The 21200-nt window shown below is 43.9% G+C and overlaps 1 protein-coding gene across 1 annotated transcript in view; it reads right to left on the bottom strand.

Moving 5' to 3' along the window:
* The window catches only part of CDS1 (CDP-diacylglycerol synthase 1), a 67649-nt gene that overhangs the window by 33495 nt on the left and 12954 nt on the right, over window positions 1-21200 (bottom strand). The window contains exons 2-3 of the mRNA XM_074950520.1: window positions 5146-5273; window positions 1104-1200 (exon numbers count right to left, since the gene is read on the bottom strand). Coding sequence (XP_074806621.1) covers window positions 1104-1200; window positions 5146-5273 — 225 coding nt within the window. The remainder of the gene's footprint in view (window positions 1-1103; window positions 1201-5145; window positions 5274-21200) is intronic.

Here is a 21200-nt window from a genome sequence, read left to right as displayed (position 1 = left end):
TCCAGGATCCGCACTTTGCCATCTACACATCCCTTACACAGCACAGAAAGGGTAATCACAAATGCAACTTTTAGGATGGCTTGTATGACTATTTGCACTGCTAAGGCAGCAAAAACTCAGCCTTAATTCAGGCCAAAAATTTTTTTCAAAAACTGCATGAATATACAATCCATTGATTATACCCCTTGTGTATATTCTATAAGGAGAAAAAATGTGTTAGGGGAGTTATAAGGTCAAAACACTCAGAAGTCAGAAATACCTAATTTAGGTATCCTTAATCCTACCTGTTTGCACACATGCCTTAAAATATGGTCTCTGTATGCATATGGAGCAATGGCAGTCACACCATAAATAAAGTTTCAATTGAGCTTGTTATAATCCTGATATTGACTTCCCTATAACCTAAAGTATGTTACTGAGGCAACAGTGAACTTTTTCTAGAAAATCTGAAGTGAACTAAACCAACAGTTTATTAATTATGACACCCTAAAAAGAGATGTTAAATACATTTCCACAAATCTAATTATTTTAGAACTTCACAGAAAAAAAGTGAACCAGATAAATACTTTATTGAACTATCCTAGCTGAGACAGTGTCAAGGAACAAAAATCAGCTCATTAAAGTAAGATTTCAAAGTTAACGTTTTCTTTAGGGTTGTCAACTCTGGCAAGCTTAGTATAGGACATCCAATGATTTCTGAAAAGCAGGCCACTCTGTATGAGGAGATGGAAAATCATGTTAAAGGAGGGCCGAGAATGATCTATAAATTTTAGAAGTGGAAATTTATTGTAATAGTTTCAGTCCCATTTTCGAGGATCTCTAGAACAAAAAGGACTAGAGAGTCATTATTTTATTTTACATTAAATTATAGAAGTCTTGAAATGTACAGTACATAGAAGTACCAACAAAGCCAGCAGTCCCTAAAAGCTATGTGTGAATGTCAATCCCATACCTTTCACAAGTACTAATTCACTTCAATACAAGGTAAATTGCTCACCAATTTGAAAGTTCTATATAATTTGCTTTCATATTCATTTTATGTATTATGATCAATAAAAAGGGTGAGTAAGTCTGACACAGAAAAATGTGTTTAGAAAACTTACAAGAAGCATCAGCATAAATGATCCAAGATATATGATCAGGAAAAATAATGATATCATAGCTAATGTTAAAATTCCACGAATCCACCAGTTTTTCCATCTGCAAAGAAAACATATTAGGACAATTAAAGAAAACAGTACAGTTAACAGTCTTCATAGTAATAGATATCTTTTATAGTAAGTATTTCCTTTAGTAACTGAACAATTAACAAGGCAATTTACAAATTGTGGCAACATAGGTAGCATGCTTACTGCTACAAGCTTTGAAGTGGTGCAGCACATGCTCCTCTTTGCAGAAGCTAGCTCTTGCTGGGTGATGTAGAAGGGACTCAAGGTAATAGCCCTGCCCCTTTTGTGGAGTGGCTACCACCACACACAGAGACACTAGTAGGGAGCAATCCTGTGCTCATATGAGCACTAGGACTGCAATATCAGCCCTGATATATATGCATGTGGGAGGAGATGGGGTAGGCTATTTCTACCGTTCTCCTATTGCACATCCATACTGGATCTGGCCACAATCTGGTCCATAAGGGGAAAGTTGCTGTTAGCATGTAAACATTCTTCTCCAAACTTAAGATTCTTTTCTTAAAAGGGATTCAAACAGACTGGTCTAAGAAAAAAAAAAAAATCGAGATGGCTTTTCATACAGTTGTTCAGCAACTGGATTAAAAAACTAGATTGTTGTAGAACATTAGTAAAGGACTACTGTCAGCCTGAAATCCAGCTTATTTTTAACAATGAGTTAAAGTTTCCAGTACTAGACCTAGTCTCTAGTATCCCTGTAAAAAACAGTGGTTTTATAGTCCTATTTTCTAGTGCATTTGTCTTTTCTTTATGGTATGAAAAACCCACAGGAAAAACAGGGGAAACTGGCTGTACAGGTTAAACCAAAACAACTGACTATTTACCCAGTGTAGGCACATTAAAAAAAAAATTCTTTCCACTCTCTTGTTCATAACAATCTTACATGTATCTTGTAGCACAACAAAATTTCTAGACAAACATGACTAAACTTAAAGGGACACTGTCAACTTAGTCAATTTTAAAAATCTAATTTGAACTTAAGTTTGTGTTAGACATGTGTAATTTACTTTTAAAAGATTTTATTTATTGGCAAGTGAAGAGTACCCATTAAGGCTACTTAAATGAAGTTGCCATGGGTACTTACACAAAGGCAGAACCATTGCACTACAACAGGACTTCAGTATCGTTTGCTGCACTAACCACAGCAAAGGACCTCTTTGCTCATTTTAGTGATATGCCCTTATCACTATCAAAAGCTTTTTTTTTTTTTTTTTTTTTTTAAAAAAAAGTTTTCCTAAGAATTCCCTCAAGGTGGATGGGACAAAAAAAAAAAAAAACACAAAAAACCACACCACACAAAAAAACCAACCAACCTCCCCCCCACCCCACACACTTACCAGCCCCAGCCCCACGCCCTGGGTAAAAGCACCTGTTGACCATCGTAGATCTAGAAAGTCAGCTTTGATAAATAGGTGGGAGCAACCCAGCAAGTCTAGCCCACCATCTAGAATTATGACAAGTGTGCTACCTCATCAACTTTTACTAGAGAGTGTAGCATCTATAGCTAAGATTCTAAAGGTCAAATATAAAAATGGAGGGAAATATTTCAGTGGCTTAAATCATAGCTCATCTAGATGCTTGTAAAAAACATTCAAATTCCAATTGGGATACAGGTTATGATGTGAGATACAAGCGGCGCTGCCTCAAGATATTTAATAATCAAAAGTGATATGATCCCAGTAAATAACCTTGAATACACTCTTCAAAAAGCATCAGGAACTGCATTTTGCCTACAAAGAGTACTCACGGACTTGCCCTTCAGAAAACAGATTAAAAAAATCTAGAGTAGGGGACATTTTATATCCATGCAATAGCCAGAATTCCTAATGTCCCATTCTCTGAATACCAGTTAGGACATGTCTGGTTCACAGGCCTTTGTTCCGCAAGATGTTTACCTAGTTAGGTGAACCTGAAAATGTTAGTGTTCTGGTCCTGTTCATTCTGTGAGGGCAGTACAATGAAATTAGCAGTCCGCTCTCAGAAGTGCTCAGTTTGTGTCCACGTTTCAGAGAGAAGTCTTTCGGTCAATTCTGCTTAACAAGAAGCAGAGAAGCCAACAAGATGTGAACACATGGCACTCCAGACAATGGGTTAATGAAAAATGAAGTTACAGTTAATTAGAGGGCAAACAATAAATCTGGTGGGGACTCAGTTTTTGAACAAGGACCCTTGAAATTTCATCATGAGCCTCTCTGCACCTCTCTCTCCAACTCTTACTGGAACTTCTGTGACTAGAGGAAAAGTATCCAATTCAACAACTGATTTTATAAGGTTAACATTGTTTCTAAGTGCTTACCCATGACATGCCACACTTTTGTCTTCCTGTCATGTTTCTCAGTTACTAGTTTGCTGCGCACATCTAGGTGTACACGGGTAAACGACAACATTGATTTTTATCCACCTTGGTTTGTGAACAAAATCGTGAAAAAATAGATGGCCCTGTCACAGCCAAAGTTCTCAACACTGGGATTAAGAGAAATGTTGAACACATGCTGAGTACCCTGAAGCCTGTTTCTGTAGCTTTGAACAGAATGCAGGGAAATCGCTGTTTTATTGCTGACGCTGTTGAAATTTGGAAGGAACCGAGTGAGATCTTAAAAAGAGAAATATGCAAGGACAGCGTTAAATTACAAGCATTAAAAAAATGAATGGGACAAGCACTATCTCCAGCTCATTTTCTTGCCAATATTCTCAATACTCGGTACCAGGGTCCAACCTTAACTGCTGAAGAAGAGGAGTTGGCTATGACATGGACATTCAGCAATCATTCCTCCATAATGCCAACTATAATAAACTTCAGAGCTAAGGGTGAACTGTCCAAGAAATACACGTTTGCTGATGATGTTTTAAAGAAATTGGCACTTGGATTCAGAGACTGTTGAAGTGATAATCTCACTTTTAACAGCAATAGCTTCTTCTGCCCATGTAGAAAGAATACTTTCTTCCTTTGGACTAATTCATTCCAAATTGAGAAATCGTTTGGGACCTGAAAAAGCAGGAAAGCTTGTTTTTCTTTTCCAGATTATGAACAAACAGGAAAATGAAGGTGAAGACGACTGAGTTAGCTGAAGAAGCCAATATTTTAAGTTTCTCATGTTGACCTGGCTGACAGTCTATTTAATTTTTGTTTTTTAAAATAAACATGTCATTTAACTATTTTAGTTAAAAACAATTTTAACAAAAACAAACCTGATTTTGAAAAACTTGAATGTTTAACTAAATTCAAAAATTCATATGCTTGTTTTGTTAAAATATTATATGTTTGCTGTTGAATAACCAATCATTCATTTTCTGATATAGTTGTAAAACTAATCTGAAAAGTTTTCATAATAAATCACTTTAAAAATGTGTAGTGTGTACCTTCTAAAAATGAAACCTACATCTAACTCTGAGTTGTGAAGAATATGTATTAAGGCTATACCAACCAACAAGAATGTACTTTTATGTAAAAATCCATGATTAAATCCAGTTTTCCTGACTAGTGATTTAAACCGTGATAGAAATCAAATCCACATATTAAACCAAAAGCCTCTTATTTCTCTCTCTCTCGCGCTCTCCTTTTATTTAAAAATAAATAAATAAAGGTCCTGCAACATCAGCCCTTATAACTACTGACGCTTGTGCTGTTGTACCAAGATAGAAAATAGTGAGCAACAGCAGATAATTGTTAAATATCATAACTTAAAAGCTATCTTAGTCATTTAAAAATGGGTGCAACTAGAGAACTTTTGGGTAGCATATTTTGAAAGCACAGTAACTATATGAAAATTGTTACACAAGCATTAATATAGTCCTGATACCAGAATACTAAATCCAAAAAACAACTATTTATTTTTATGGCATCATATTCCCTCATTAAATAAAAAACTGACTCCAATTTTGTCTGTAATTATTTTTTAGTCAGCAGCTATCTCAACACTCTTATCCCAAATGTGTTAAGAATCCTATTTTAGCATACCTGGAAGACAACCCGGACAGAGCTTTCTTGAGAATTTCTGGAGTGCTGTCTGTTGACGGGGGCACTTCTGGAATATCTGAATCATTTCTGAGATCTAGATCGCCACATCTTTCACCCAAAACTACATCCTACGACAAAGCACATAAAAGAGTATTGTTTAACCTTTCGGAAGGTAGTATATGCTTAGTCTCAAAGATTCATTTGGCTAGTGACATGGAAATACCTGCTTCTAAGAAAATGTAAATGGCAGATCAGCAAAACTATATATTTTTAGGCAGAGTGAAACTTGGCTTATTGACTATGTGCTTATACAGTCCATAAGGTGGTAAATTATTCACTTACTGTGATGGTACCTGCTACCTTCAAGTAGTCTCATCCTCTCTGTATCCATAAATTTCTCAGACACATCTACATAGACTGCAAAATTTGCAGTCTAACTCTCCAGCTGTGAATAATCAGCTTCTTACAAGATAACAGGGTAGCTTTCTATAGACAACAGTCTTCCCAAAAGAATCAGTAGCAGCCGTGGCTTATTTATTTGGATGTATATATTACAAGAACACCCACATCCTTGCCCACGGCTCCAAGGATCAAGGTGCCTTACTTCACTGGAGCAAGTCCCACTTCAACAGCAAAAACAGAGGGCACACGGTCAGTCTTTAGCTCCGCATTTCCTCCTATAACAGATTCAGAACCTGCTATCTTTCTGACCTCATCCGCTCACGTCAGCTACTTACAAGAACTATACACAATTTTGATTCTATTTTGCCAACTAGGGTTTGTTCCAATGCCATAAACAGAGGGATCAAACAAGTATAGCTCAGTTTAGCTACCCTTTTTTAAAACTCCACTCTCGTCCCAACCTTCTAACTCCCCCTATCCATCTCTTCATTTTCCCCTCTCTCCCCCACCTCATAACTCCACCAATCTCTCCCACCCTCCTTTTGTCCCATTGCCTTCTGATCCCTCAATCTTACCCCAAAATATTTCTTAAAAACACCTTAGTTTAAAAGCCACATGCTGACAATGACAGGTTTTTCAGTGGTGCAGAAGAAAGGGAAAGCTGAGAAATCGGAGCTGCAGGGAGGGAGAACAGTTTACACAGATCTTCAATGTCATATCTGGCTTCCCATTCAGTTCTAACTGCAGTCTTGTTTAGGAACTTCCCATCCTTTCCCTTCCCCACCCTACAAAGAGAGGGTGGTAGTTAACCGAAGCACCAGCCCTCATCACCCTTTGCCCACTCAATATGTGGTTCCCTTACCATGCCACTCTCACCAGTGATGTTATATTATTTAGGATTGTATTATTTTCCCTATCTGCTAAACGCCTGCACTCGATTTGTAAGCAGTGTTACGTAGCCATGTCAGTCCCAGAAGAGCTCTGTGTAAGCTTGAAAGCTTGTCTCTCTCACCAAGAGAAACGGGTCCAATAAAAGATATACTCACCCACCTTACCTGCAATAGGTTTCTTATTAATATTTTGGTAGTGCCTAACAGCTAGTAATCTAAGTAGATTAGACAAAGGGTGAGACAAGAGAGTGTATAACAGAGTGATGTTTGGCAAATGTTTATTCAGTTTGTGTTTAGCCCTTTTCTAATGAATAATTCTTGACTGGATTTTGGTTTGTTTTACTTCATGTTTGTGAACAATGTTTATTTTTTTCTATACCCCAAGGCCACAGAACAGAGTAGTTCTTACTCTGGGAGAGTTACTAGATTTATTGTGGAGAAAAAGCATAACCAAAGCAAGTTCTTTAATCTATAAGACTTCGCTGTGAAAGAACCCATATATGTGTAAAGTGGTTACATTCTCAAAATTATCCAAGGGGTTCTCCATTTTACAGTATTCTATAATAGGTTAGCAAGTCAGTCCTAAAAGTTATGTTGAAGGTGAACAGGCTTGCCTAGCTTTAGGCAATATTTTAACTGCAGTGATCACTGCTTGTGTATATTTCATCAAATAACAATTTAGTTATTCATTTATCCATCTCTACAGCTTCCAAAAACATGGCAGTTCACTTTTAACAAAGCATTTAAAAACTAGAAAAGGTTTAGTCTCAGGTTAACATTTTCAGAAGTACCTAGGTGGCACAGGGCTTGTCTATATCCCTTGGGGGGAGGAATAGCTCAAGGGTTTGAGTATTAGCCTGCTAAACCCAGGGTTGTGAGCTCAATCCTTGAGGGGGCCATTTACGGATCTGGTGCAAAAATTGGGGATTGGTCCTGCTTTGAGCAGGGGGTTGGACTAGATGACCTCCTGAGGTCCCTTCCAACCCTGATATTCTATGATTCTATATGAACACTTAATCCACAGCAAACTGGGGTGTAAATCTACGTTACATTACCTTGCTGTGCACTAAGGCCTTGTGCACACTACACAGTTTTGTCAACAAAAATCAAACATATCGACAAAAACGGTGGATGTGTACGTACTGCAATGCTCCTCCAGCCGATTAAACTCTCCTACTATGCCAACATAATAAAAACACGTCAACGAGCGGCACAGACCTTTATGTGACCAAGTTAGAGAAACGCAGACACTGCACTTGTTTATACTGCTCTCAGTGGCCTCTAGGAGGTATCCCAAAATGCCCATCATGACCGCTCTGGTCCACAGTTTCAACTCCACTCCCCTGCAGCCAGATACGCATGCATGCACCCCTCCCCTTTAAAGCCCCAAGAATTTTGAAATTCTATTTCCTGTCTGCTCAGCGTGGAGAGTTCACACAGTATCTTCTCAGTGACCATTCTCGCTTTCCGCAGCAAACGCACTCCCGCCGGGAGTACACTGGAGTTTATTGGATCTGTTGAATCTGTGGGTTGTGGAGGCTGTGGAAAAGAGGCTGTGCAGTCGCAGCTCCGATCCAGCCGTAGGAACTTTGCTCATCGCATAGAGTAGAAGGGGCATGAAAGGGACAAGCAGCAATACTGTGCTGAGATCAAGAACCTGAGACAGGCGTACCAGAAGGCAAGGAAGGCCAACCATCTGTTCTGGTGCAGCACTTAAAACATGCAGCTTCTACAAGGAGTTACATGCCATCCTCGGTAGTGACCCCACCGCCAAGAGCCCCATGGATACTTCAGGGACATTGGAGGCAGTAGCCAGCAGAATCAACCACGAGAACCAAGTGGTGGACGAGGAGGTTTAGTTGGAGGAGGTTATGGGACAGATGACAGGGTTGTCCAGTGGTGTGGTGAGCCAGGACCTCTTTAACTCCAGAGGGGTTCAGCCAGTCTCAGTACTCTGGCTCTGGTGCACTGGAAGCAGGAGAGGGGAGCTCCGGTATGTAGTCAATTTGCTTTGATACTGCACAGTAACATGAAGTACAAGTGTCCTTTATTTTGTTACATGGTGCACGTGGAAAAAGGGATAGAAATTACCAACACTAGGTACTGTTTGCATCTGTTCCTCATTCCCCCGTGCAGCTACACAATGGGGGTCCTGAAGAAAAGTTTGTTAATGCACACCAGGATCTCCTGGGAATCCTCCGTAGAAATCTCTAGGAAACTTTCCTGAAGATACTCTGCAATCCTCTAACAAAGGTTCCCTGACACAGCTGTTTTGTTTCTTCTCCCATTGTAGGAAACTTTGCCATGCCAATCGTCAATTACTTCTGTAGAAACTAAAGCAGCACACAGACGAGCAGCCTATGGACCTGGTCTGAAGCTACACGCATGCAGGAGATGCATTCTTACATCATCAGTTACCCTCAATAGAGATATCAGCTTCGATCACCCCTGCCTGTGGAAAATGGTGCCAGTATTCAGAATAGTGTCCCTAGGCGCTTGTAGTGATCCCCTTCTGAAACCACCCAGATCCTTTATCCCATCTTGCACCTTTCCCCCAGGCAGAACTCACCATGTTTAATGCTCTCACCATGCTGCGTGCCTGCCAAGGGAAAGCAAGAAAAAAGTTACAAGCACCCTCTATGACTCAAGACAGAGTGCACTCAATACTGATTTTCTTTTTTTTTTTTTTGGCTTCTGCAGATGTTCCCTTGGTGGTCAGCTCCTACACACCAGCAGAGCGTCTCGGTCAGATAAGGAGGTGAATGAGGGGTAAGGAGGACATGTTTTGAGAAGTGCTGCAATAATCCGATCATGCAGGTAGCAAGCACAGAGCGTGGAGAGACAATAAACGAAAAACTCAGAAAGGATAGCCAAGGAGACAAGGGCAGGAGTGAATAATAGAGGAGCATGAGTGGATGATAAAGCTCATGAAGGACCAAACAGAGACGCTCAGGTCCCTGACTCACTGCAGTTGGAACACGTGTGCTCAACTCCCCCTGCAGCCCATACAGAACTGCTTTCCATGCCCTTGCCAAACTCCCCACAAACATTCGTGACATGTTCCCAGCCCATCACAGTACCCCTGGCACTTCACCCCGAAGGACCAGTTCCATAACAACTGGATTTACACACAGCAGTGAGAGCCTCATTTGAGAGAGTGCTGCTCAGTGCTCCCTTGTAGGAAACAGAAATGGAAATTGTGTATTTCTCTTTAATAAAAATATAGTGTCAGAAATATCATTCTTTAATGTGTGTCCTACACATGGTGGGTGCAGCAGAAATTCACACACAGTGGCAACTCAGCACATATGCAGACTATGATTAAGGATCAGGCAGCAATCTGTACAAGGGTCATTTGAGATGGCAAGTAAACAATGCCTGCCTGAATTCATTACTGAAAGACATTTCTAGGGCTCATTGTGAAAATGCTCCTTCAAACCCTTAAAATGCTTCCCCCCCCCCCCCCCCCCGCTGAGCCCCTGTGTCTGGGTGCTCAAAATCAGCCACCAGGCGATCCACCTCAACGCTCCACACCTTGGAAAATTTTGCATAACATTTTTGAAGCCGAGGGGGAAGAGTACAGCAGGCTGCTATGACCATGGGAATATTTTCTTCACTGAAGTCTAACCTGCCAAAAAGGCAGCACCAGGGATCTTTTAATCTGCCAAAATCATATTCTATAGTCATTCTGCACCTGCTGAGCCTGTTGTTGAAGCACTCCTTGCTGCTATCAAGGTTTCTGGTGAAAGGCTTCATGAGCAACGGGAGTAAAGGGTAGGCTGGGTCTCTCAGGATCACTATGGGCACTTCCACATCCCCTACTGGAATCTTCTGGTCTGGAAAGAAAGTCCGTGCATCCAGATTTCTGTATAGGCTCGTGTTCCTGAAGATGCATGCCTCATGCACCTTCCCTGACTAGCCCGCGTTGATATCAGTGAAACGACCCTGGTGATCCACCAGTGCCCGCAATACCACAGAAAGTAACCCTTTCTGTTGATACACTCCATCACAAGATGTCTGGGGCCAAAACTTGGATATGCGTGCCATTTATCACCCTGATGCAGTTAAGGAATCCCATTGCTGCAAAGCCATCCACTATTTCCTGCACATTGCCCAGAGTCACAGTCCTTCACAGCAGGAGGCAATTAATGGCCCTGAACACTTGCATCACCGCAACCCCCACGGTGGACTTCCCAACTCCAAACTGATTCCCAACTGACCAGTAGCAGTCTGGAGTTGCCACCTTCCACACAGCAATCGCCACTCATTTTTCCACCGTGAGGACAGCTCTCATTCTGGTGTCCTTGCGCCACAATGCAGGGGCGAGCTCCACACACAGTTCCAGGAAAGCAGCTTTGTGCATCCAAAAGTTCTGCAGCCACCGCTTGTCATCCCAGACCTGCATCACGACCCAATCCCACCACTCAGTGCTTGTTTCCCGAGCCCAATAGCAACAGTCCACTGTGTGCAGCTGCTTCATGCATGCCAGCATTAATCTTGAATTATTTCTTTCTATGGCACACAGCAGGGCAGGCACCACAGATTCATTTCCAGATTCGCAGCTCAGGAAATAATGTGGATGATCCTGCAGTGTGTTCACAATGCTCATCACAAGACCGGAGAGCAGTGCAGGATCCCTGCTTTCAGGCACAGATGGCGGGCACAAAGTTTACAGGGGCAGTTGAAAAATGGCACGAAATATAGTCAGAAGCCCACAGAATGATGGGATGGAGAACACTGTATCCTGGGGCAGTGAGCCTGCTCCCATGATGCACTGGGGTCCATTCCCAAAAGCCCTAGTGGCAGAAGTTGACAATTGCACAGTGAGATAGCTACCTGTGGTGCGCTGCTTGCGCACCAACTGTGGGCGCGCTCTGCCGACACAGAGAGTGCTGTGTGAACGTGCACAAGCAACGTAATTACAGTACTTTATGATTATTGACGCAACTTAAGTCAACTTAACTCTGTGGTGTAGAGATGACCTAAGTGTCTATGTGGACCCTGTTGTCATGCACTAAAAGTTCTATAATGTGCTTTGGTCTATGCTGCTTTGTTAAGTCTCTTTACCAAAGGTCATGTAGAAGCCTAAGTACTACTGAGTTTCACTGAAATGTAGGCTCCTAAGCGTCTGTCACTTTTGAAAAAGGGAAAAGGATGTCTGTGTTGATACCAGATAGCGGAACCATCCCCTATTATTAGATTGGGCTGTGAGTTATGTCCGAACTCCATCCCTTACAATAGAATAGCAATAAAGGCAAGTATTGCCAGAATTTGTGAAGACTAAAATTACATGACCTGAAGAAGAGCTTTGTGGAGCTCAAAATGTGTCTCTTTCACCAACAGAAGTTGGTCCAATAAAAGATATTACCTCACCCACCTCATCTCTCTCATAAGTTTGATGTTCTCTGTCTTCAGCTCCTTAAATCAGGCAACATGTCATTTAAGTGAAAAAGTGAAGGAATCTAGAACTTCAAGGACCCATTTTTCTTAAGGCTTCTGCAGCAAGACAATTAACTGTTGCAGCAAAAACACACAAGCCAAAATTCACATTTGCTAGGTAAAGAGTTTTTCAATTAATTTTTAAAAAGGTTAAACACAATGCTGGGAAGAGGAGAGTAAAACTCTGAAAGACACTATTAACGGGTAAGGTGGATAGAGACTTGAGAGAAGTATAGTATTCAAGAAGGTAAATAAAGTTAACATATGAGAATCTCAGCATCATAAAGAGGAAGCAAGATGTATTTTTCAATATAGGCATGAAATAAAAATAAGATACTCACAAATATGATAAATGAAATCTAATTTAAGAATGTAAACTCCTCCAGAAAGGTAATTTTTTCTGTATTATCTAACACTACATGTACCCATGGTGTTTTACAAGCAAACATTAACTATGCAGCGTGCATCCTATACCTAGTTTACTAGATCAAGCCGTGCTCTTGTTTTCAGGAATTTAGAGGACTCACTTCCGAATGTTGGACCCAATACATCAGAGGTTCTATAAAGAGAATTACACTACTTTTGGTAAAACGGGTAGCTAGGGCTGTTCAGCCAAGAAAGTAGCTACTTTGATCAAATAGTCTTGCAGTCTGTGGTTCCACTGCTTCAGGTTTCTTATCCCCCCAGTCTGTTTGCAATAGCAGTACTTGGAGAAAAGTGGCAATTTACTTCCACTGTTTGAAAGGGAAACTTGGATATGAGCTTGTGCTAGCCTGCCTTTTCTTTCAAAAGTACTCAAACCTACTGTTCAGCTGACATTATTTTGAGTTTGTTGAAACAGTAGGCTTGGCTTTCTGAAGTATTAAGCACAGAGGTTGTGATGCTGGCAGAACAGGTGCCAGCTCATGCAAAGGCCCCTTGACCTCACTAAACACTGACAAAAGCACAGCTAGAAACCAGTCTGACTCACCTGGGTGTTTCATATTGTTAAAACAAATGTTAAGCTGTAAGAATGTGTTTAGACTTTATGAAATGCTTGTAAGTTGCTACATGTATTAATCTCACTTATAATATCTGTATCCTATGTTCTAAGGTAATATTAAAGTGTTTGCTTTGTAACTATAAAAACGTTTAGTCTAAAACCATATGCCTTCACTGTTAGGAGAGAAGCATCATCAAGGATGAAATACTAGTTTACTAAAAAAGGTGTCATCTCCTGCCCAACAAAAGGAGGCCTATAGACATCAGACAAACCCTTGTGCAACATTGGTGGACAAAAGACTTTGTAGATTGCTCCCCCAAAACACCCATGAAGTGGAGAGTGCACAAACCCCCATCTCATCAGCTTGAGCTCTGGGGGAAGGAGATAAAAATCCCTGCCAAGAAAAACTGATCACTATGCTCCTTGGAATATGGAGAAGGCAGTATTTCTATGCGTAAGGAAGGGATCCCCAAGCTATTTAGCGCAGGTTAGCCCAAAGTGACATACAGACTCGTACATTATAGCAGCTTCTTTTACTGCTTGAAACCTAAGACTGTAACTCATTTGTATGAGTACTTTCACCTGCTTTAACCTTGTAAATAACTATTACTTTTTTCCTAGTAAATAAACTTTTAGTTAGTTTAATATAGGATTAGCTACAAGCAGTGTCTTTGCTGAGAGATCTAAGGTACAATTAACCTGGGGTAAGTGACTGGTCCTTTGGGACTGGGAATAACCTGAATATTATGATTTTTGGTGTAAGGGACCATCTATTACAAAAGCAAGCTTGCCTGGGTGGCAAGATAGACTGGAGTGCCCAGGAGGACTGTCTGTGACTCCATGTTAAGGCTGTTACAGTGCATAAGAAGTTCACACTTGATACTTGGTTGGTGAAATCTATTTAGAGAACTCACAACCTGTCTGAAGTTTGTGCTCTGCTTCTTGACAGTCTGCCCTGAGGCTGGCACTCACAGTCATGAGCCACTCCAGACAGCCTTACAGAAGCTACCTAGTTACAGGTAATTAATGCTGTGCTGTATTTTTTTAAGATCTTGGTCAAATTCATACTTGTTGTGAAAGTGGCTTGCTATAGATGTCAAAAAGCTGTACAAGCAGTGTGCAAATTTGCATTCTGAGGCTGTAGCTTATCTGACTCAGACATTTCTGGATGCTTTTTTCAAAGCTTTATTGCTTCTATTGTGTAGAGTACAAACGATGTGGGGAAAGAAATCAAACCATTTAATTATGCTAAAGTAATTAATAGACCCATCTAGCACCTTAGCATTTCAAAATTGGAAATGATGACAATCAAATGTTATCTAGCATATGATTACAATATTAGAGATCTAATAATATGCTTTTATTTCATTACTCAAGCTAAGACAGGGGTGGCCAACCTGTGGCTCCGGAGCCGCATGCGGCTCTTCAGAAGTTAATATGCTCCTATCCTTGTATAGGCACTGACCTCCGGGGCTGGAGCTACAAGCGCCAACTTTCCAGTGTGCCGGGGGGTGCTCACTGATCAACTCCTAGCTCTGCCACAGGCCCTGCCCCCACTCCACCCCTTCCCCAAAGGCCCCTTCCCCTGAGCCTGCCATGCCCCCGAGCCTCTCCCACCCCCGAGCCTCCTGCATGCCACAAAACAGCTGATCGGGAGGTGCAGGGAGGGAGGGGGAGGCGCAAACTGGAGGGGCTGGGAGCGGTGGGAGGCTCTGGGAGCGGAGGGTGGGAGCTGATGCGGGGGCTGCGGAGCTATTACTGTGGCTCTTTGGAAATGAGCACTGGTAAATTATGGCTCCTTCTCAGGCTCAGGTTGGCCACCCCTGAGCTAAGACAACAGACGGAAAGTTTTCTCTCTTTCCTTTTTTTTTTTTTTTTAAATGAGAGACTTCTATCAGTTGCTTGTGTCCCAACTGCACATCTTAAAATCCCTCCATTTCTCATGCTGTTGACCTGAACAGTGAAAACTGCACTTTGAGCCAAATGACATACAGTAAGTTTCCTAAGAAGAAATAGCTTCCGTAACCATATAACTCTGGGGTTTAAAAAAAAAAAAAGCCATTAAAAATGTCAATTGTGTATTTTGTAGGAACTGAGGGCTTCCGAAGAAAGAGACCTTTCTGTCCTTCATGGGGGGGAATAATTTATTCAATAGGGCACAAACGTATAAGACAAATCTGGTTAAGTTTCTAATTACAGCCAGGCCCTATACCCTTCACATTATATGACATGCCCCATACCATGGTTTCTCATTTGCAGCCCTCTTAGTGATGATCTCAACTCCCTGGCTATAGATTTCCAAAAGCAGTCCCAAACTTGCAAGAACCACCTTTGGAGTATCTCCATGAATATTTTATCCCAGGATAACCTTCAATCATGAATCCATCCTCCCCCAATCATTTTAGGAGACAAATCTGAGGATCTGTTCTTTAATAGCTTACTTACTGTCACCTGCATCTTGAAAATATGTCTGAGAGAATGGCTGTGTTAACTGGAATGCCTTGTTAAAATGAGGCTTTTTCTAGCTTTAGCACAAATCCATGTGTGTGGAGATCTCAGGCGCTGCATTCCAGCTAGACTAGATTATACCAATGCCACTGAAGATATGGAAACCAAAGGCAGAAGAATGAGCATTTTGTACTGGAAATGGTTGTTCTGACGTGAGAATGAGAAAGTTTTAGTAAGAGTGATGACTTGGTACATGGAGCAGTCATCTGGCAGATCAGTGAAGATTAGAAAGTCTCTATGAAAGTTCATAGACAACTCCTAATGTCCATGTTTCCATCCTAAACAAAATCCTCTTCACATGCCTGCAGCTGTGTTTCATGTCTAGTGCTGCCCTCATATCCCCTTTAAAAAAATAAGGGGAGTGGTGTTAAATAGAAGTGGTCTGATTTTCAGAGGCGCTGAAAACCCAAGCTCCCACTAATTTCATTGTTCCCGTAAGATAGGGTGATCACATTTTTCAGAAGGCAAAAGCAGGGACACATACAGGAGCCCTGCCCACTCTGTTGCCCTGCCCCACTCCTCCCCCGAGACCCTGACCAGGCCATGGTAAGAGCTGCCCAGGGAGCCCGAGCCATTGGGGGAGCCCCAGACACTTCATCTGCCCTAGGCAGGGGCAGCCCATGTCCCTGCTCCCCACAGCAGGGGACACCCCACAGCAGCCCGGGCTCCCTGGGCAGCTCTTACTACTGTCCATCTCCCGTTTCTGGCCTGGCCGGGGGGCAAGGCCTTGGGAGGGAAGTGGATGAGCAGGAAGCAGGACCTCATGGCAAGGGGGGACCAAGGCCCACCTCACACTCTCCCTTTCTCGCACGAGGAAGAAGTTGGCACCATTCCTGAGCCTCAGGCATGTGCAGAGCAGCACTTCAGTGAATCCGGCATAAATGCTGTCCCAGAGTCATTCATCTCAGGACTGGGACTTGAACTCTGTATTTCAGGACTGTCCCACACCAATTCAGGATGGGTGCTTACCCTACCTTGAGATGGTCACTTATAAGCTATCTGAAATGAATTTAGGCGTAGATCTATGTACCAAGTAAACAAGCATGCCACACTCTTGTATGTGCAGATCAAGGATGGTTTTTGAGATTTTTATAGAAAGTTAACCCAGTTCCTAGCAGTATTCATGTATTAAAAAGGCTGAGACTGCAGTTCCAGGCTGTAAAATAAAAGTTGTGAAGGTCAGGGCAATTGAAGGGGTCCTGGTAAAGAAGAACAGAAAAACTAAGTTTGTAAGGTATGCAGGCTGCCATTTTTGAGTTAAAAGAACTGTGGTCTGAAGTCACTACAATTTGGTCAGGATTATTGGTGGTAGATATTTCTACTTTTTAATCCACTCTTTCATTATGGAGTGTAGTTGTAGACTCCTGTTATAGAACCCAGACCTCCTTAAAAGGAAGTCTCGCAACTGCCAAAATGACTCCACACCAAAAGGTGTGACTGCATCATCTGTATGCATACTTGTACTAGCTTGCTAAAAATAGCTGTGTAACTGCAGCAGTACAGTCTCGAGAACAGCGTAGATTTAAAATAAAATGAATATGCTTAAATTAAATACAGGTTATTTTTTAAAAATAAACAAGTAAAACTAAATTTAAAATTGTTAACCTTTGTTAAGGCCTGAACTTTTAATTAAAATTGTTAAAAATAAATATAAATAATACTAAGCAGTATGTTTGTTACCAAGTTTTAAAGAAGGTTTGTGTCACTCACTAAGTGCCTAGAATCAGAGGCTGTTGAAGTACTAAACCAGCTTTTGCCACCAGTAGCCTCTTCTGCAGGTGCAGAGAGACTATTTACTTCATTTCAGTTTATTCAACTAGCTCAGTTCATGATTAGTGTACTCACAGGTAAGAAACCAACTGGGCATCAAAAAAAAAAAAAAAAAAAACCCACCAGGAAAGCTTATTTTTCCTCTTCTAATCTATGAATAAAAGCTACATGAGAGAGAATGAGATTACTAGTTCTAAAATCTTGAAGGAATGATGACCAGAAAAAATCTGTTCAGTTCAATGCAAAACTTGTTTTGATAAACATTTTTTCTTATGCATCCTGAAGACTTAAAGTAGTTTTATTTAATAAAAATTAAATGTTTTGTGCATTAAATTTAATTTCCATTCAAACAGAGTTTGACACAAATCACAAGTAAAAAAAAAAAATCAATATATAAGAAATGCATCATTCGCTATTTTCTAACTGTCACGGAGTGCCCGGGCGATGCTCTGGAACTGCTCCCTATGAAGCCAGTCAGGACTCTGGGGCAGTCGCCTTCCGGTGAGCAGCCTGTCCGCAGGGCAAACAGCTCACACGGCTTCCACCTTCCTGGGTCTGACCTCGGAGCATTCAGCATCCTCTGCCCCTCCGTGTGCTTCCCACAGCGAGACCGCTCAGGCGGGGCTCCTGGGGAAGCCAGAGGGTCCTGCACCCCAACTCCGCAGTCAGACGGGACTCTCAGCCAGCCAGTAAAACAGAGGTTTATTAGACGACAGGAACATGGTCTAAAACAGAGCTTGCAGGTGCAGAGAACAGGACCCCTCAGCTGGGTCCATTTTGGAGGGCAGTGAGCCAGACAACCACGTCTGCACTTCACTCCATGTCCTAGCCAGCCTCCAAACTGAAACTCCCTCCAGCCCCCCCTCCTCTGGGCTTTGTTCCTTTCCCAGGCCAGGAGGTCACCTGATTCCTTTGTTCTCCAACCCTTTAGCTCTCACCTTGCAGGGGGGAAGGGTCCAGGCCATCAGTTGCCAGGAAACAGGGTGTCGGCCATTCTCTGTGTCCAGACCCCTGCACACACCTGCCCTCTAGGGCTCTGCAGTGATCATACACCCTTACCCCACCACCTAGATACTTAAGAACTGCATAAGGGAAATTGAGGCACCCCCACAATATTCGGAGGAACCATTAAGAACAGTCCCACTTCGTCACATCTCTCCCCCCTTCGAGATCGAACTGAGCGGGGTCACTTTAGGCGGTGACCTGGGGAAGTTCGAAGCCACCAACGTTCCCATGGATGCCCCAGCGTCTCTGCCATTCCTTGGTAGGAGTTACACCAGGCCCTTCCAGTTTCACGCCCTCCCTTAGGTCGGGGGTGGTCGATAGCACTCGCAGGCCGCATGTGGGAAGGTTTCTGCGGCCCGCCCTTTGGCCACCCCAAAACCCCAGGGGGTCAAACTTGGATTGGGTCTTCTCCCCAACAAGCTGGCCAAACACAGCCACTTGGTTATAGGACTGTTTAAGTTTCTTAACAGCTTTCACTCCATCTGAGACCTTCTCAAAGCTATCCACACTGGGTCTTTCAACAGGACAGTCAGTGGATCCATTCACAACAGAAAATTTCTGGCTGTTAGGAACTGAAACTTTCTTGATTAAATCACTTTCACACCCTTCAGTTGCAGTAAACTGCTTGCAAAGACTCCATGAGGATTCCTTTCCCTAGGGCTTTTCTATGCAACAATTCACCCCTCCCAGAAATTCTGCTCTTACCCTCTTTACCTAGGGCTTGCTCTAGAGGAACACGTTCCTGAGCAACAACAGACTCTTTCTGGGTCTCCCTTACATCCAGAATTACCTATGGCCCGTCCGGTGGATTCCTACACAATCCCCTTTCAGGCAAACTGACAGACTTCCTAGATAAATGGTCAGAAGCCTTCTCCTTCCCTTTGCCACACACAAGTTCAGGAATCTTTTCCTTCTTGCTACAGGTTTCCACACCCTCCATAGGTAACACAATCACATCACCTTCACGCTCTCCTTGTGCCCTGGCTAGGATCTCACCCTGATTAGACAGAGTTGCGACACCCTTTCCCAACCACACACGAGCAACAGGCAAAATACAAGCACCAGAATTGTCTGGTCTCTGGGATTTTACATAGACACTAACTGGATGCGACCTAGTTACAGGGCCATTCTCCTGAGCAGACACAAACTTAGGACCATTCCCTTCCTGGGCTTTAGCTGAATCCAGAACCAGCTCTGAGACAACTGCACAACGCTCAACCATCACAGGCTGCAAGGCCCCTTCTGTCTGCTCCACAGACCAAGAAGAGCCGGACACACTTTCTCCTTTACCAGACACACAGCTTGGGATCTCATTCCCCTTGTCCCAGCACACAAAGCTGGTCACAGACAACTGCTTGGAGATCAGGGTAGCTCCCTCCACAGGCAAGTCAATACCTCTGACAGGCACAGGCACGTTTCCTTCACTGTCCCAATTCTCCACCCAGCTAACAGGTAAGGTCCAGGGACACTCATCTTCCACTCTCCTCGCCTTCCCACCCTGCTGACTGGACAAAGCCATCAGATCACAAGGCTGCCTAGGCTCATCCAAACTTTCCTTACCAAGCACCTTGCCACTCCCCACAGATCCCCTCCCCTGCCTGTGTCTCCCCCCACTCAGCTGGGGTCTCAGCTCCCCCTGTGCTCAGCGCTGCCCTTGCTGTGCCAGTGGGGGTAGGCAGCGAGCTCGCTGCTTTCCTCACTGCATCAGAGCCAGCGTGAGCCCCCTCTCCGGAGTGCAAGGGCGCAGGGAGCATCTCTCTGTCCCACCCAGCCCCAGGGGTCTGCTTACAGGCAGGCAGGTAGCCTGAGCCTAGCGGCTCCTCCCTGCTGCCAGCCAGGTCATCTGCATTTTCACTGACCGTTTCCCTCTCCACCGATTGGTTCCCTGGATTCAAATTCAAACCCTTGGCCGTTACAGGAGCAGGGCCTGGATCCTGTCCCAAAGAGACACAGTTGCCCCACAACAGGGTCTCGCAGCTGGTGTCCTGGAGCACCCCAAAGACCAGCCAGCCCCACCCCTCCTGGGTCTGCACAGGGATCTGGGCCATAGGCAGGGCGAGGGGCTTCGTCCCTGGGACCCTCACCCAGCTCACACAGCCCCTCAACCTCTGAGGCTGCACCACCCAGGGCCTGACAACAGTTCTCTCTGTCCCAGGATCTCGCCACCCCAAGAATGTCTCCCCATTGACCATCACCTTCTGCTCCCACTGGGGGTCCGAGGGGCCTGGCCCCAGGAAACTCCACACAGACATATAGGTTGGGGTCAGGAGTGGGAGCCTGTCCACCTCCCCACCCATCTGGCTGACGGAGTCTGTGGCCTTGGGACCCAGCAAGGGAGCTAGACACCAGGGCTTTTCCGCAGGGTCCCCCTGGTTCAAATCGCCAGCCTGCTCAAAGGCAGTGAGGTGGCATCCACATCCCCCCCTCCTTAACCAGGGGCAGCAATTTAGTGTCAAGGTTCCCTGCGGAACTGGCCCCCCGGGGTCTATCCCCACTCACCCCGGGGAGGTCCCCTAGGCCTCTCCGCTCCCCCACCGCCAGTTCATGCTGCTGCTGCTTCTGCAGCTCTTTCTCGGGCTCTCGCTGTCTCTCACAGTCCTCTTGCTCTCTCGGACTCAGCTCCAATCCCGTCCATCTCCGATCCCCGGATGGGGAACCCGATCGTGAAGACCCTCGTCTGGTCGGGGACAGGAGTCTTGGCGATGCCTGGCTACTACTCCAGCTGCTCCCAGATCCTGCTATAGCCCCATTTGGGGTCAGGAATCTGTCCCTTAGAGCGGTCATCCTCCTCCAGCTGCACGATTAACTGTGCTTTGGTGAACTTTCCAATGCTCAACCCTCTCTTTCTGCACAGGGTTACAATGTCCTTCTTAAGAAGACGGTGACAGACCATCACTCCACTCTTCCCAAGTTGTTGTGGACTCACAGGCCTGTGTGCTCGCAGCTCCCCACGGTTTCCAGGGAGAACCCCTAGTGTGCCAGCCCTTCTCGAGGTCACCACCTCTTTGCCAGGGTCGAGCTGCAGACTCCTCCGCCCCTGGGACCGCTCGCTGCAGTCC

The sequence above is a fragment of the Natator depressus genome, chromosome 4 (genome assembly GCF_965152275.1).
Source record: "Natator depressus isolate rNatDep1 chromosome 4, rNatDep2.hap1, whole genome shotgun sequence".
Taxonomy (NCBI): Eukaryota; Metazoa; Chordata; order Testudines; family Cheloniidae; genus Natator; species Natator depressus.
This window is presented reverse-complemented; position numbering and strand designations above follow the sequence as displayed.